This window comes from Homarus americanus, unplaced genomic scaffold, assembly GCF_018991925.1.
Source record: "Homarus americanus isolate GMGI-L3 unplaced genomic scaffold, GMGI_Hamer_2.0 scaffold28, whole genome shotgun sequence".
Taxonomy (NCBI): Eukaryota; Metazoa; Arthropoda; class Malacostraca; order Decapoda; family Nephropidae; genus Homarus; species Homarus americanus.
In genome coordinates, this window is record NW_024742238.1 from 5,166,193 (window position 1) to 5,184,330 (window position 18,138).

General features: G+C 33.5%; 1 protein-coding gene across 1 annotated transcript in view; it reads left to right on the top strand.

Annotated features, from left to right (window-relative positions):
* LOC121876565 (neogenin-like) overlaps positions 1-17,134 on the top strand; it is an 84,920-nt gene extending 67,786 nt beyond the window's left edge. Inside the window, exons 25-29 of the mRNA XM_042381766.1 lie at positions 2,481-2,622; positions 5,107-5,229; positions 8,006-8,124; positions 10,779-10,927; positions 11,079-17,134. Of these exons, the coding sequence (XP_042237700.1) occupies positions 2,481-2,622; positions 5,107-5,229; positions 8,006-8,124; positions 10,779-10,927; positions 11,079-11,198 (653 nt within the window). The 3' untranslated portion in view covers positions 11,199-17,134. The remainder of the gene's footprint in view (positions 1-2,480; positions 2,623-5,106; positions 5,230-8,005; positions 8,125-10,778; positions 10,928-11,078) is intronic.
* The last annotated feature ends 1,004 nt before the right edge of the window (positions 17,135-18,138 follow it).

The window sequence follows — 18,138 nt, forward strand, 5'->3', positions numbered from 1 at the left end:
AATACAAGCTGTTGTAATGGTGTCTCCTGAAAGCATATGGGGAATTAGAAAAATTTACTAAAGGAATGATATCAAAGGAGGGAAATACTAGAATAATAAAAAAAAATGATATATAATAAATAGGTACAGTATATAATGAGTGAATATGATATAACTGAAGGATGAATGTTGTGTGAGATGATAGAGAATGAATTGAAGGTAAGGTAGGAGGGTTATATATTGAAGGGATGTATTTCCAAATACAGGTACTGTACATTATATGCAAAAACCCTTGTGTTGTGAAGAGGCTCTGCACAAACTGTACTGCTGTATGTATTGTAAACACAGCCATAAATGTACAGAGAGCAGTAAATATAGTTATTTAACATGTATATAAAACAGCAGTGTTAAGCTCACACAAAACTGAGGCCTAATATAGTGATATTACTTGCAGACTATAATGAAGCTAATATTATAATTGCTTATTGATGTTGTCAACTAATCTTAGTTATTGTACTGAGTTCAAATGTAAAATAGTCTCAAATTTTATAGTATATACAGATTGAAATTTTGCTTAGCTAACCATGAAAATTATACAGTAGTAATTATTGTTGTCATAAGCCATAAATATGTGAATTACTAACCTAATGACCCTACAGGGGTGCTGGTGCCCATGTCATTATGCCATCCATTCTAACCCCTTAATATAGCAGCTTTTCACTTGACCAAAACTGTAAGAAAAATTTCTGTGGTGAGAAAAATGTCATTATTCAAGGAAGAAGACTACTGGGTCATTGCCACATGAAATTTATGGTCACATTTTTGTAGACTGTATTGTGAGGGTAATTTGGTTTAGCTCTGTAATGCTGTATACATGAGTCAGACACTCATGCTAAGTTTGTCCATTAAGCCAGGTGAAGATCAGGTCATTCAGAATGTGTGTTATCATAATATACTGTATATATTGGGCATTAGAAAGTTGTAATCCAGAAAATTTTAAATTGTGTCAGGTTCCTTGACAGCATTGTAGGTAAAGGTGTAAACTTTAGTGGCTGCCCTGATCTATTTTTTATGGTTTACTCTTGTACCAAGGGATTTACTCTAATGTGGCAAGTTAAGTAAAGCTCTTAGACCACTTTGTGATTCTTGGACCCAGGACACAAGGTACCCATCTGTTGGCTCCCAGGGTATTAGGTAGAAGACATCTGTTAGTGATGGTATCTCCCTTTTGGAATAAGTACAGAAAGTTGGCATCTAAGAATGTCCAGGCAGTCACAATTAATGGTGTTCTGTGAGTAATAGCTCTCAAATACTTTCTTCATCTGGACAAGGTGATAAAAAAGATGGAGCTTGAAGTTAACTTGTGGAGGCAAGACAACCACAAGAAAATCGTTTTTAAATTCTTAATAAAGGAAAATATTTAATTCTCAAAAAAAATGCTTCTAGTCTGTTAGAACAGACTAGAAAAAAGGTGGTTGAAACTCCAAAGGGTTGAACCTTGTAGTGTTTGGTACCCTCCTTGCTATTTCATGTTTAGATTGAAGTTTGGATTTTTTCTTTTTGATTTTGAATATGACCAAAACAGGAGCATGGTCTTTGGCCAAGATTTTTATTAGTTATTATTTATACGAGAATCTCAAGCTTTCCAACTGTGTAATCGCGGGAAGTATGTAGCATTCAGTTTATGCCAGTTTAACTTCTTAAGGGTGACAGTGTTTAGTACATAGAATTTTAATTGAATTTTGCCGCAGACAGCAGCTGGTTTATTGTGCACCCCATACTCATCCTGTGAGTGGTAGCAGTGGGAACCTTTCCTGGTTTCTCTTCCTTCCTCTGACAGCTAATATAATATGATATGGGTCCTGCAGGATGATTGTTAGGTTAGGTTAGGCAGACTTATATGTCAATGACCAAACAGCCTTTTACTTTGAAAGGTGGCTCTTATGCCCAAAGAACCTCTCAATAGGGTTCTAGTTATTACAGGAAAATAAAGATATATTTCAAAGTCCCCAGTCAGTAGTTTTTGGAGTTAGATTGGCTATTCACCCCTTACTCTTATATGGTGTAATGACACAGGCCCATCAGCCTGGTCTCTGTTAGATAAACAGATTTCAGGATTAATCCATCATTTATACTGTAAGGTCATAGGTTGTGAAAAGTTGTACAGTATTATGATATAATTTTGGATTATTTAAGTACCCTACTTTTACTGTATAATCCAGTATATATATATATATATATATATATATATATATATATATATATATATATATATATATATATATATATATATATATATATATATATATATATATATATATATATATATATATATATATATATATATATATATATATATATATATATATATATATATATATATATATATATATATATATATATATATATATATATATATATATATATATATATATATATATATATATATATATATATATATATATATATACAGTATATATTTTTTTTTACTTGCCTTTCAGTTGTTGGTGGTAGTACATCTAGTAGTGTTTACAGTGATGGTACTCTTGGTAGACCAGGTTACTCCATGCCACAGTTCTCATCTGCTGCCAGCCAAGGATACAACTCGCCTGCAGAAAATCCATACAGCCCCAATCCCACCAGGTATTTTTATATGGACTGTATATGTAATGTGAATCCTGCCTCGTCTGTGGATTTTAAATTTGCATATTGATGATCTGTTGCCCATAGAATTATGGTACAAAATATGTGTAATGCACAAAATCTACCCCTTGCATGATATGGAGCCATAGGATATTCTCAGGAATTTTTCTTGTCACTGAACATAAATTAATGTACAGTATACAGTACTTGGTTTCTAGGTATAGTTTTAGAATCACCAAATTGGCCACAATTGCTTTTCCAACCAGGCCACCACAAGCTATGCTTCAGTTTGAAACAGTAAACCCTTGTTAACATGTGAATCTTAGATGCAATCTGCTACCAAGGCAACTGAGCCTGAGTCCATGAACGATGGATTGTAAAATGGTGTTTGATGGTAATTTGTAGTGGAAGTGTGTGTTGTGTCCTTTACACTGGTTGCTAGCTTGGCAGTCAAAATTTCTTGTCAGTTGGTTCTAACTTAATCTGTACAGTATTAAAAATGTACACTACAGCATAAAAGCTTACAGTATTGTATAGTCTATACTGTACTATAGACATGTCTATACACACACACACACTCATATAAGTCCAAACAATATTATATACAGTACATAAATATATCCCACATATTGGGATATTGCAAAATCTTATTGGGCTTATGTAATCCTTGGACTAAAACTTGTGGAATCATTCAGGTTTTCAGATACTTGTACAGGTTGTACCTCTCTAGTCCGGTAACCTCGGGACCTGACCGGTGCCGGACCATGGAAATTCACCCTTTTCCTGGATAGATACGCCTGTAGTGACTTGTGCTTATTCTTGGAAGCACTAGCACCACTTTCTCTGCATCATAGTCTCTTTGAAGACATATTGAAGGGTTAAATGTCGTAAAGTACCTTCTCAAATTTCGCGAGTTTTTAATTCTTAACTTATTTTATTGCAACACAAAAAAAAATAAATAAAAATTTTGACGGCGGAAACTTGGATTTCGACGGGTTTGAACGGCCTGCCAACGTGCAGACGACGTGCATAATCGTGTAGACAGCGTCATTTCTCTTGTGTACAAAAGATTCATTATTGTTTATTACTGAATGTCTTTTTTTATTGAATTAATGTTTATGTGTGCAAAATGAGCAGTACAATTCATTAATAATACGTAGAATATTAAAACACACGAGGAAATGACACAGCATTGTTTTCGTTGATTACAAAACCAGTGACTGACTGGTTCTACATATAAAACTGAAGAAAATAAGGCCTTGGGTGTAGCTGTAGTAAAATTAATATGGTTGTTTTAAGTAATGTTATTTAATGTTAATAAATGGAACAATAGAAGTAGCTAACGATAATGGTAAAGAAAAAGAGAGATCGCATATGTAAGTGCGCATGCGCACACGTGAAAACATATCGTCATTACTTTACATAAGAATATGAAAGCAACACTTATTTACTGTTCATATATATTTTAATTAATGTTTCTGAATTTGTTTTTATTGAATTAATGTTTGTGTGTGCAAAATTAACAATACAATTTATTAATAATACGTGGAATATTAGAGGAGACTAGACAGCTGCCGGCTTTGTTTATGTTAAAGCTTACAAAACCAGTGACTGATTGGTTCTACATATAAAACTGAAGAAAATAAGACCCTGATTTTAGCTGTAGTAAAATTAATGTAAAAAAAATTAATATGGGTGTTTGAAGTACCTGTAATGTTATTTAATGTTAATAAATGGAACAATATAAGTAGCTAACCATTAATGGTAAGAAAAAAAGTGAGATTGTGCGTATGTAAGTGCGCACATGTGAAAACATATCGTCATTACTCTACATAAGAATATGAAAGCAACACTTATTTACTGCTCATATATATTGAAGGGTTAAATGTTGTACTCTGTATAGTCAAGGAGAAAGAGAGAGAGCAGCCGAACTGCCGGATGTAAACAAACCTTAATTTCCCGGGGCTTTGTTTTTTTTTTTAAGGGGATTAGACCACCCGGGCATAGGTCACTGACCCACATTGGGGCCTGAAGGGCAAAAATTTAATACTCCTGTAATAATAATAATAATAATAATAATAATAATGTAAATAATAATAATAATTCAGATAAAAAAAAAAACCTGCCTATCTACCTATTGGACAAACTAAAATCGTTCCGGACCACAGAATGCCGGATTAGAGAGGTACAACCTGTACTCTAATTTTAATATTTTTAATATGTGGAAGATATTCAATTTTGGTTTTTCCAAAGTACCAGGTTTTGTATCTTCAGGCCTATTGCTCCCTTGATACTTAAGCTGACTTTTGTTTTTGCCAACATTGAAGGAATTATTTCACTCAACAATTGGCAATGTCAGTTGTAACCAAGATATGGCGAGCTGATCTCCCAGTACAGTACTTAAATTTGTGACTTCACACTACTTGATGTTGGTCACACAAAGTCATAAAAGGGGCCTTTTCAATATTGTGTTTCCTCTTTCAGTAGTGGTATGTCTTCAGTGCTCGGGCCAGGTAATATGCCTCTTGAGGGGATGCCTCTGCCACCTCAGCCTGCACAGCCTCTTCTAGGTGGTCTTGGGGGACCTCCTGGTACTTCACAATACAGGTGAATACAAACAAGGTTAATTCAGATCAAGGTCAAACTTCTTAGGTAAAATAGTTTGAGAATTTCAGTTCTCCTAAACTATAAAATATTGAGAAATTTCATTTGTGACACGAGTGGTTAAGGCTTAATGATTAAAGGTGTTGGAATATCACTTCTGTTTTACAAGTTTTACTGAAAACTGCACATTATAGATTAGATAACGGTGAACAGACCATGTTGTATGACTGTATGTATGAGCAGTTTTAAAACCTTAGCCTTGACCATTTTGGAAATGCAGACATATCATTTTGATTACCATTGTAATGGCTAAAGGGGAACTATCAAAGAATTTGATAGTTTTTATACATTTGCCAAGAATTTTCTTCAGGATTTGGTTGGGGGCCAAAGTAACCTATGCAGCTGATGCTTGAGCCAGTTTGAATTGTTCTTGAATCAAAATTTTCTTTTACCTGATATTAGAAAAATTAAAATTTATTTCATCATTCTTCAAATTAGGAGTATCATATTTGTATTTTTGTATGTTCAGTAAGTCCTCACTTAACATTGTGGTTACGTTCTTGGAAACCTCATCGTTCATGGAATAAAGTTTTCCCGTAAGAAAGAAATGAAATACACTAGTTTCGTTCCCCAGCCTCCTTTCGCCCCATAAAATACATTACATATTCATAAATTTAATAGAATTTTTATAGGAAATGTATATTATACATCTAAAAAGATAAATGGAAACTAAATATATGTTTAATTAAAAGATAAAACAATCATTTTGTATTGTACTCACTGATCGGGAGAGGTGGAGCGAGTGTGTGGTGGGTGGCAGACAAAAGGAGAGTGGTGGAAGAGTCACTGTGACATGTATGGGCGCTCCCCTTCACCCTTAGCAAAATGGATTCAGACTTCCATTTTCTTAATAAGGCAAATGGTCATTCATTTCTTGATCACAGCACTAGCTTCACTACCATTTGTTGAGTGCTTTGAACTCATTTTGATGGGTTACAGTATACATAGTGTATTTGCAGCCAAAACACTTAAACTCATCTGTATACTGTGGAAGCTTAAGAAAGACTGGGAAGATGATGCTTGGGGATGCTGTGATGCTCCATGAGAGAGAGAGAGAGAGAGAGAGTAGTGCAGCATGACATGAGAGAACATTCTGCACACCTTACAAAGTAGTCAGTGCTGGGTGACAACAATATAATAAATCAGGCGGGTCATAAAACAGTGTTGTCAGAATCAGAATCATGGGTTTCGAAAAAATAGCAATGTATAACAAGACAACGTTGTCTGGGATATCATTAAGAGAGTACTTACTGTATTGTTAGAGTCTATCTACTAATTCTTGTCATAAAACTTAAATGTGTTTTCATGCAGTAATGTAAACAGTTCAGTATCCACACCTTAAGGAAAATATAGCCTACAGTGAAAACAAGTCCCATAGGTATGACTGCCCATTAGGTGGTCAGGCAAAATTTTGGCAGATATTAAGGTGTGCATTTTAACCAGATGTACAGAATAAAAGAATATTATTTGTTGAACAGGAATTCTGCAGTTGTTTTATGAATCATAATCTATAGTTGTGATTCAATATGCTCCAAGGAATTCTTTCTGGTGCATGTTAGTGTTTTCTTGTATAATGTTGTTGTTTTAATTACAGGGGGTTCCCGACTTATGAACGCCCACCAATATGAATGGGGCTAAACTTGAAATTCACAGTTATTTTATTTACCTGATGACATATTTTTGTTTATTTTCATTTACTGTATTTTATCATTCTATTTCTTCTTTTGTCTTAAATTAAGTGATTTTAGATGTATATAAGGACTTAGGCTATGATATAGTGGGATTTTAAACATTGTTCTGTAAGTACGGTATGCACATAGCATGTGTTCCGACTTACGTACAAATCCGACTTAAGAATATCCTCAGGAACGGAACCCACTCGTAACCCAGGGACCCCCTATATACCTGTAGTTTTACCCCAAAACACAATATGACTGATAGAAAGCTTGAAGATTGGAATGTGTGTGTGTGTGTGTGTGTGTGTGTAAGAAGATTATAAATTTGCAGCCTGATATATCTTGTTATTCTTGTCACATCTAGAATTAGAGACTATTCAATACTGTAGATGAATATCCCATCCAGATTGGTTGTACAGGGAAAACATCTGAAAGATTAACCCCTAGGCCCCGGGTGACGTTCCAGAACGTCCGACTAGCGCGCCCCGGGTGATGTTCCAGAACATCCGCCTATTTTCCCCCCATTTTTTTTATTTTTATTTATAATTATTTTTGGAAAAGTTGATTTTTTCTCGATTTAACGGGGGTTACTGCCAGCAGCACCCTAACCCAGGGCTTAAAGGTTAAGATTACAATTTTTTTTAGTTTAAAATTTTTAGGGATAAGTAGTCAAAAGGCTTTAGTGTGAGACTAAAAAGGATTGCGTGCCAATAGGGTTTGAACATTTATAAAACAGATATGGAGACAAAGATGAAAGAGCTTGATGAGACATACAGTATACCACAAGTTAAGAAAGAACAACTGTTGATTAATACTGTGGTATGTTGGAGGGATAATTTATGTTAGGATGTGATTTTTTTCTATGAAGTATTAGTACAGTAGTTTATTTTTCCACCATAGCATCAGAAATTTGGAAACTGTGCAATAAATATTAATCAAAGATATTTAAATATGTGATTTTTTTTAAAGATTAATTTAGAGAAATGCTTTAAGGCATAAACTGTGTGTAATATGGTAGTGTGATACAATTTAAAAAATTTCAGTTCTGTGAATGGTGAAGGGAGCAACACACTGGGCAAGCGGTCTGGCAATCCCTTACGTAGTTTCAGTGTCCCGGCACCGCCTCAGTCTGCTCCCACCACACCTCAGCCCAAACACATTGGTAAGTTCCATTCCTATTATGTATTCTATCCTTATATTAAGTTGAATAAAATTTAATTACAATACCAAGTAAACATAATAAAGAAAAAATAGTTGGCAAGGTGATATTTATAGAACAGCAAAAAAAACCCCCAGAGAACAAAGGTAACAGTACAGTAAAACTTACGTCTTGGAGCCATGTGGAATGCACGTAGGAGGACAAACAGAAGAGGTAATCACAGTAGCGTTCACAGTACGGTAGGTACGTGTGGACTGAGGCTTTTCGGAGCAGCGAGTGTCTGAGGCGGCAAAGGGTGGCGTCTGTTTGCAGCACCTCACAGGGCAATATCAAAAATGGCGCATATATATATTATATATATATATATATATATATATATATATATATATATATATATATATATATATATATATATATATATATATATATATATATATATATATATATATATATATATATATATATATATATATATATATATATATATATATATATATATATATATATATATATATATATATATATATATATATATATATATATATATATATATATATATATATATATATAATTTAGGGGTAAAAAACAAAAGCGAATGGTCAAAACCGCGAAAAAAAAAAAAACGCGAAAACACGGGATAACTGTATTACCACTAAAAAGGAAAAGAAAATGCTGCATTCCCATTTGGCAATTGCTTCACTACACACTGAACACAGGAGACAGCGAGCAGTTGAGATCTCTCATGAAGCTTTCCCCCACTCCCCCACTCTCCTTGCTAACTCCAGTGTAAGAAGAAATGTTTATTCCCTATTTTTTTTTTGACCTTATGATAATTATTTCTTAATTTTTGTCACATCCTGTATGAACTAAATGTGTGCATTTGAGGAAAAAAAATGAAGAAAATTACATATACACCTGATATCTACCTGAAATTATGAGTTGAAAAATACAGTAACCATAACATAGGTCAGAGACTGCATTAAGATTTTTTTATAGGGAACCCTAAATAATTCCCGTAACTTAAAAAGTATATCAGTTAGGAACCTAATATTTTTGCATAAATGTAGCGACAAACTTGAATATAGTGAACGTCATGGTGTGACTGAGTGAAAATGGTTAAACGCCACTGACGGGTCACATGATACCTGATAACTCTCAGGATCATGTCGTGTCTTTCAGTAACATTAAGCTACATTTACGCAAAATTTTAGGTTCCTAACTGACATAGCTTTTAGTGTATGGGTATTATTCAGGGTTCTCGAATAAAAAAAATCACCCCGTATATACCCAAAATTACAAGTTGTAAAATAACCATAACATAACTCTGGCGTCCTTTCTCTCTCTCGGATTGGTTCCATGAACATCTCTCGGGTATTGGCACTTGTACGGTTTCTCTTTATGGTGAATTTTACTGCAATCGTGGCCCCGAAGAGGGTAATTAGTGGCAGTGCTTGTGATGGTGAGTAAGAAAAAGAAAAAACTGGTCTTTTCTTTCTCAAAAGTTTCAGTTCTTCAAAATAATTCACGAGCGCCCGAAGCACTACAAAGTCAAAGATTCGAAAAAAAATAAAATAAATAAATAAATAAATACTGTACTACAATAAAATATCACAAAATGTGACTTTCAACTTTTATCATTCATATACCCTTAAGTCTTAATACTTCCTAAACCCTGTAATTCTCTATCACTGTATAGTGGTCCCCCTATTAACGAGCGGTTCAATTTATGAGATTTCAGTTAACGAGTTAGCTCCCATAAGGATTTTTAGTTCTATTAACGTGTACAAATTCTATGAACGACAGCCTTATCAGAAACACGTTTTAGTGCTCGCATCAACTGATCAACTCGTCTGTCAATAATCGGTTCTATGTTTACCTTTGTTTCCAGTGGAGTAAACATCGACAAAGTTGTGCGCTTGAATATTTTTGCATTTTTACCTTAAAATTATTGGTCATTCTGAAATTTAGTTAACATGTTGATAATATACAGTGCAGAAATTATTAAGAAATACTGTATGAAGAAGGCATTAGAACCAATGCACTCTCATACACACCTCAAATTAAGTATTAAAATATTTTATTGTTTTTTATTTATTATTGTACAGTATACTGTACAGTACTGTATTTTGTTTACATTTAATGTTTTGTTAATTCTATTACCGGTATACAGTACTTTGTATGTACTTTTTAATTAATTTTAAGGGAATTCTGTGAGTTGGAACCAATTACCCAATATCCTATTGAAATAATAGATTCAGTTAATGAGATTTTCAGTTAACGGCTGACTCTGTGGAACCAATTGTGCTAGTTAATGGAGGGACCACAGGATCATAAGCTTTCAAAAAAAGAAAGGTCTTAAGTTGTTCCTTAAAGGCCTCCACAGAAGTTAGCAGCTTCATGGATGCAGGCAACCGATAGTACAGTCTGGGTGCTCTAGGCTCCTCAAGGCATTAAGAATCATCGCTCTTACACAAAAACATTTCAGAATGTGTAGTCAGTGGAATTAGTAGATTGGCCAAATACAGTAGGCTGACATACAAACCCTCTCACGCCTCCCTTAACCTCTCTCTCACTTTTCACTTACCCTTTGTTATCCCCACTTGTTCATTACGTTTTTCTGTTGAAAGTTACATTTGCAAGTTTCTCTGACTTCACAGTTGCAGTGCGACCTCAAGGAGTAACAAGTCCTTTCAAGAAGTCTTTAGTTCCTGGATCATCTGGTATGGCCAGCAGTGCTGGTCCAGGTGGACCATCAGGGCGCTGGGCTGGTCCCACTATGCGTGTTGACTCTTTACCAGAGCATGAGGCAAGTTAGCTGATTTACTGTATTTCTTTCCACTCTTGATTTTCATTATGCAATCAATCACTGATAGATTTGGACTCTAAGAAAATTTTGGTATAGAAAAAGTTATGTTCATTATATTAAATGTGTTTTAAGTACCTCCTTATTTTTACAGGAAGCTAATGAAGCCCTTCTGCATGGTTATTCAACTGAAGAATTATCTCAGGAAATGGCCAATCTTGAGGGACTAATGAAGGATCTTTCAGCAATCACAGCAAACCAGTTTAACTGCTGAGGTCCACCCTCATCATCACTGCCTATCTTGTACTATTATCCATTTGGCCCTGAAAGTGAAATTCTCAGTGTAATTTTGTTGAACAAAATATACCTTAGTGTGTAATTTGGATACATGTGAAATTATGGATTCCTTATAGAAGTTCAAAGAATGAAAATACTCTATACACTGTATTACATTTTTTACTTCAGACATTAGAAGCATTGCTTTTTATTTGATTTGTGAATAATGGAGACCTTAAATAAAATGCTTCGTATGTATTGGATGTTAATCAAATATTTCTGGGCAGAATTAAGAAAGGAATGGCTTGAACTTTATATCTGTAGTTTTCCTTATATACAAAATTTACCTGTATGTGTTTGTGCAACTTTTGGAGTGCAAAAGAAAGAAAATGGGTTGAATTTAGGAATGCAGCCTCCAGAAATGCTGAACTGTGGTGCTTCCAATTCTCCTCAGTTATCAGTTGTCTTCAGCTCTTGTTAAGTCAGTATTACACTGGGCAACTTCAGAAAAATTAATTGAGACTGTTAAATGTGACTCAATAAATTTACCATAAGACTTTTTACAAAAGAATTGGGAAAACTAAGGGGCAGGTCCTTAGTATTGACTCTTGTTCTTTTTAATATTTAAAAAAAAATAATCTAGATTAATTTATTCATAAGTTTAATTTCATCTTTTTGTAATTAGTAACAAAATTATTTGATATGCTGTTACTGAATAATATATAGTACAAAGTTTTGATATGGACATATGATTAGAATTGCAGTGTAACCCATTTCCATTTGACTGTCATGAAAGTGTGTGGCCAGTCTACCAGTGTCAAAATACTCAAAAATCCTCCATAATTTGTCAAAATTTTGCTATTTTGAAAATTCCAGTCCTCAAACCTTATTTCAACCTTTTCTGAATCATAACAATAACTTTACACTTTTGGGTTAAGATAGGCGCTCACCTCACGAGATGATAATTATACATAATGAGTCATAGCAAGCTTGCTATTTGAGATAAAAAGGTGGGATTTATTGCATTAGCATTATCTACAAACAGTTTTATGTGAGTAATCAGTAACTAATCTCCATAAAATTATTACAGTATTTCTATATGTAAGGGCGAGTAGAAAGCATCAGGAGGCACCCCGCAATCACCACACGGTGCAATCTCCTTGCACTTTCTACATTTTCCCATCCCTCCGCCCTCACCAACAACACAAGATATGGTTCAAAACTCTCACAACACTGTTTTGAATAAATTAAAATATTTTGATGAACGGGAAATCAGCACAAACCGCTAGAAAATGTGTGGGAAATGTGGGTCAAGGTTATATCCTGCATCATAGAACACAAAGGGAGGGCAGTCTACATAGTTCCCAGATCACGCCGACGTCAAATGAGCATCTTGCATATCTAGCGTTCATAGGCAGATGTAAATAAATGTTTTATTTAAAATTTTTAATTCATACGCAACTTTGCAGATGACAACCCTAGAGCGATAATTTATATCATACGCAATTTTGCGCAGGGAAACCCCAAGAGTGTTAGGAAATGGCTGTGTGACATGTATTGACTCCATCAGTTAGCAGATGTACATTCTGTAACTCCAACATACTTTTTGAGTTCTACATTTTGAAAGCCTAAAGTGTTTCATAATGTCTTCCAGTGAAGGTCTTGGCAGTTCTACAGGAGCTGTTAAGGAAACTTTGTTGAATACAAGAACAAAATACAAAAGTTTGTTGATTGCTTTTAAGTTGAGGGTATTGGATATGATTGAATGGCATATCCATCACACAGGTTTATGGGGAGTTCAAGATAAGCACAAGTACAGTACATTTTATGGTTATACTAATGAAACTTAAGGATACAGAAGTCTCAGTGAAGAAAGTGTTTAGTATCACCACTGTTTTGTTCCAATATCATAAAAGCCTGCGGGTTATGAGGTATAATGTATTCTTTTAAAATTTCGAGTTGGCTTTAAGATATTTTTTATCTTTTCCCTTATTGTGCCAATAATATTTAATTTGATTTTGTGCATCTTATACCGTACACTTGGTGTAAATATATTTATATATTTTTTTTATTTTACAAAAGTTTTGGAACATCTAATTTGTATAATTAATTATTTTACACAATTAGCTTGGGTTAGGTAAGTTATGTTAGGATTGGTTGACTCATGTCATCTTTAATAATGGCTTAGTGTCATATTCGAAAGGCTGCCATTTGAAAAATGTAAACTTAAAAAACTTTTATTTTCCAATTTTTATTATGTATTTCGGGAATACGTAATTATAAATTAAAATCAAACAATACTGTATGGAAAAAAATTGCAAAATTAACAATGTCTATGAAATTGAATTACAGCTATTAAAAAAATTTCTGAATTTGAATTATAGCTTTTAAGAATTGAGAAAAATATTAATAACTGACAATTGCATAACTTATAATCGTTCAATTAGTGGCAATGTTCAACACTGTTCATTGAGTTCATTTGAAAATCATTTACTTCCAAATATTAGTTTTTCAATTTACAACCCATCACTTGTAATACTCCTGTACTGTGTTGAGAACATAACAAAAACCTTTATTTGTTACAAAGGAGGTTAAATATTATATGTATGTACCTTGAACCTAACCTACCTTATTTACTGAGCTAAATCACTGTTTTATCTCATTAACAATTACTAAAAAATAGAGCGTCAACTTAATTGGTGGTGGCGTATACAATTCATGGTTAACCTTGAGTTTGAATTTTTCTTATCTCAGCAAGGTTAGAGCTTCTGTTATTATGGATTATGAAGGCTTTATTCTTACCATTGTTCCTCTCTCTTGGTTAACATTGACTAAAGTGAAAGGTTCATGATATTTTAGTACCGGTACAAACACTTGAGCTTAAAATAAACAGAAATGTGACAAGTATGGCAGAATAGGAGGATATAAGTTGTCTTCAAGAAGGATGGTATTTTGTACCACAGAAGTTTACTGAAAGTGTTCTTAACTTTGACTATATATTTTTCTTAATTGTAAACTTTATTCATTTGCATAGAATCTGAAATTACTGTACAAAACATTTGAAATGTAGCTTTTGTGGTGTTTCAAAGAAAATTTAAATGCTGAGTTGAGGAAAATGATGTTCATTTTCCTGTATATAGTAACTAAAAAAAAATTTTAAGAAATTTTTAGGCATCTGAAGGCAATTGGATTTCTATTTTTCAGTTAGTTGCTCAGTGTGATAACTCCTGTACACTACAGACTTAGGAAATATTTAATTGTAAATTGTACAATTAGGGTGACCTAAGGTTGAGATGCAACAAGAGTATAGTGGTGGGATATGCTATAATTAATCACTCCACCCAGGTGATAGTTTTAATTTTTCGATGTTAGATTTTTTATTCATTTGGATTTGAATGAAATATGTGATGAAGATGAATGACTCATTATTTTATACTGTGAGGGTGGCTGAGTGTTGCCTAGTCAGTGTTGTCATGATGAACTCAGCATGTAAACTGTGGTCATAAACAGTGAATAATTAGTACAGCTTTGCAGTGCTTCTTTCCAGGAAAAAGACAAGAGAAGTAAATTTATTGCTTCACGAAAATGAACTTAAAAAAAAATGAGTAAATGAAAGAGGTAATCTTACAGTCAATGACTTAAACTGATACATTGCCAGCTTGATGTTAATGGAAAGTTACTTGCTGTAGCAGTTCAGGTCTCTGTGCTCAATCACACTGAATCTATTTGATTTGGTCAGCAATTGACGAGTTACGGAGCTTTCTCCGTAGTCTAGTGTTTCTAGGAAGTGGGGGAAATGCCTCATATTATGGAGTTGTACTCATTGAAGTAAATAAATGCATTTTAACAGTAGCAATCAGTGCACTTCAGTATTCTAAATTTGCTCTCCTCATATGCTTTTAATCTCAAATGATTGCATACTGTATTTGGATTGTCAACAAAGAATGAACCTTTCAAATAGGGTGCAAGTCTTGAAATCTCCAAGACTCGTTTCTTGCTGGTCTCTTCACATGTGTTCTTGTCTGTGCACTGTGTGTGTGTACAGACTAGATGTGCATTTATTGTTTAGAGTAATTTTAAGAACTTTTGTAATGCAAATTCCCCCACTACACCCAGGTTTCCTTCCAAATTTTACTTATTATTTAGTGACAGTAAATAGAGGTCCTCTTATAATGGGAGTAGATTGTTAGTTTTATATGACACTATTTTTTCTCTGTGACAATTACAATAATTGTTAAAGAGAAAATTATATGTCTACAGCAGAGGTTACTTTTGTATAATTAGAAGTTTTTATTTGAGGGGACATTTCACTGAAATTTTGTAGATGGAATGTTAATTTATTGAACTAAAGCTTGGAATATTTCCAAACTAATTTTGTAATTTTTTTATTCAATGTGGTATGGAGTTTTCTGGTAAACAACAGAAATTACTCCCGACTGGATTATGATAGCTCTAGTTGCACAAAATTGTCATGAACAATTGTGCAATGAAACTTTATACAGTACTTGTATCTATCATCATGGATCTATGTTATAATTTATCATTGTCATGCCCATTCTCATATCATAATGATCATTTTCATATCTTATCATTCCCATAACTTACAAATCCATGCATTTAATTTGTATTTTTACTTTACTAAATGTAATGTGAAATAACAACTGTCAATACATGACTGAAGTACAGCATTGAGACTTGTTGAACTTAACTGAAATAGTCTAGTAGATTACATGATAAATTGTTCATCATTGTATTCTTAATGTAGTATAGTATATATTACCTGATTTCCAATATAGTAGTCATAATTAACAAATGCATTGGCTGTTATTTGGCAAATATTAAGTGAATTCCAGTTGTTGAGAATTCATTTTATAATAAATAATAATTTTTTTCACGTGGATGTCATATTTGATATTTATGTGACTCCATTATAAACAAATCACAATTCCTGAAAGTTATAATATTGCATTAAGTTGATTTCATTAAATGTTTATCCCAAATTTTGAATCATGAACGAGAAGCTGAAGATAATATTTCACTATCATACAAGTTTGCAATATCTGTTCTCAGTCATTTCATCATATGGAGGAATTCCCATAAACACGTTTAACATGATAGAATATGCATTTTATATAAATGCTCAAGTAACTACTGATTTTAATCTTTGTAAGATCAAATTTTTAATACCACTTGCCATGTAAATAAAATTTAATTTTCAATAACTTTATAAATGATTGATAGAATTCAATGCTCATTTTGTACAGTTGTGTTGTCAGGTGTGTGGTTTGTAGGGTTAAGTGGCTGGGGTATAATTTTTTTTTTAATATAATAATAGGGATCATTTATAGGGGAAATTTATAAATTAATGATACAGTACATGCTCCGTGTTACACAACACTTATATTTTCAAATTCAGGTAAATAAATTGGGGAACATGAAAAGCTAATGCACAGTAATTCATTTTGGACAACTACAAGAGAGCTAGACATGCAGAATCAGTTGTAAACACTGCAATTATATGTATCTTTGTACAGTAGCTAAACAAACTATCTGTGCATACTTTGTGGGAAACAATATGAGACCACAAACGATAAATTTTGGTATATGAGGGCTGTCACTAGTCACACGTAAAATTTCGGAGCATATTGACCCCCACTTGCACAGATACTGTAGTTGTTTTAGCTATTGTACATACTGTACTGAATTCACCCAACACTATTGCAACAGAACTTTCTTTTTTAAACTTTCCACTTTAGTTTACTATGTCTCAAGATCAATGAATATGAGAGTAAGGAACATTACTTAAATTGGTAAAGTATTATCATCAATTATTGTATTTCTCAGCCACTGAATCCTGACAAACAAATTCCTTCCAAGAATTCTCTTGTAAAAATAGTCACTCAAAATGTTCTCAATAAACTGAGATGTATTTGTGTTCATATTTTCAATCTAGCTTCCCCCTCAACTAATATTACATTCCTAGAACCATTACATAACTAAAATTTTACTCAGTAACCTTAAGTGGGTAGCCTACCTACTGAATGTGATATACAGGTACTACACAATTCCTAGAAGAGGCAGACCAGGCACGGTTCAGGGGCCATACCTATTTCACCCGACTATAAACTGACAGTTAGGGCCTATTCCACCCCATTAGCACTGACAGTAGGGCCCATTCCATCCCACTAGCTCTGACAGTTGGGGCCCATTCCACCCCACTAGCAATAGACCACCGGTTTGTAGGCCAAATGCAAAGTTAAATTGGCTGTAACTTTTTTCCTATTAATTCCTGATAATTTTATGTTATATATCTGAAAGAGGAGGTAGAACTACCCTAAAACAAACTATAAAAAAGGGCTTACTCGATGGGACTTAAATTGTAATTTAACCAATCATTTGAAAGCACATATCCATGTGCATTTATGATAAAATTAGGTTATAGTTATAGGCCTGTCACTCAATACCAATTTGGAACCAAATACATTTTTAACCCTTGCATTTTCCTTTTGTATGACTTAGTAGTAATCGGTATCGTGCATGAGCAGTTGCTTCATGTTTGTATACATTTTCAACTGCAGTTGCGACACAATTTAAAGATACCCGCGAGTAAAACAAAGTCTTGGCAATTATTGGTACTTTAAAGGTCCTTTTCATTCAGCCACCTTTAAATTTAATTTCCTTTGATAGTTGATGCTCTTATTTATCATTACAGATGTATAGACTGGCTAAGTAGGCTGAAAATAGCCTACTTACTTACATCACAAGTTTCTTCAGGGTACACCAGTTTCCTCCTGTACTAACAATGGACAACGAACACACACACCTGAATGGCTAATAAGATAGTAAGTGGTGAAATGATAAATAATGAAAATAATAATGAATGCCAATGGTAGAGAAAGTAATATTAACGGTAAATACTAGAGTTACTATTAACAAAA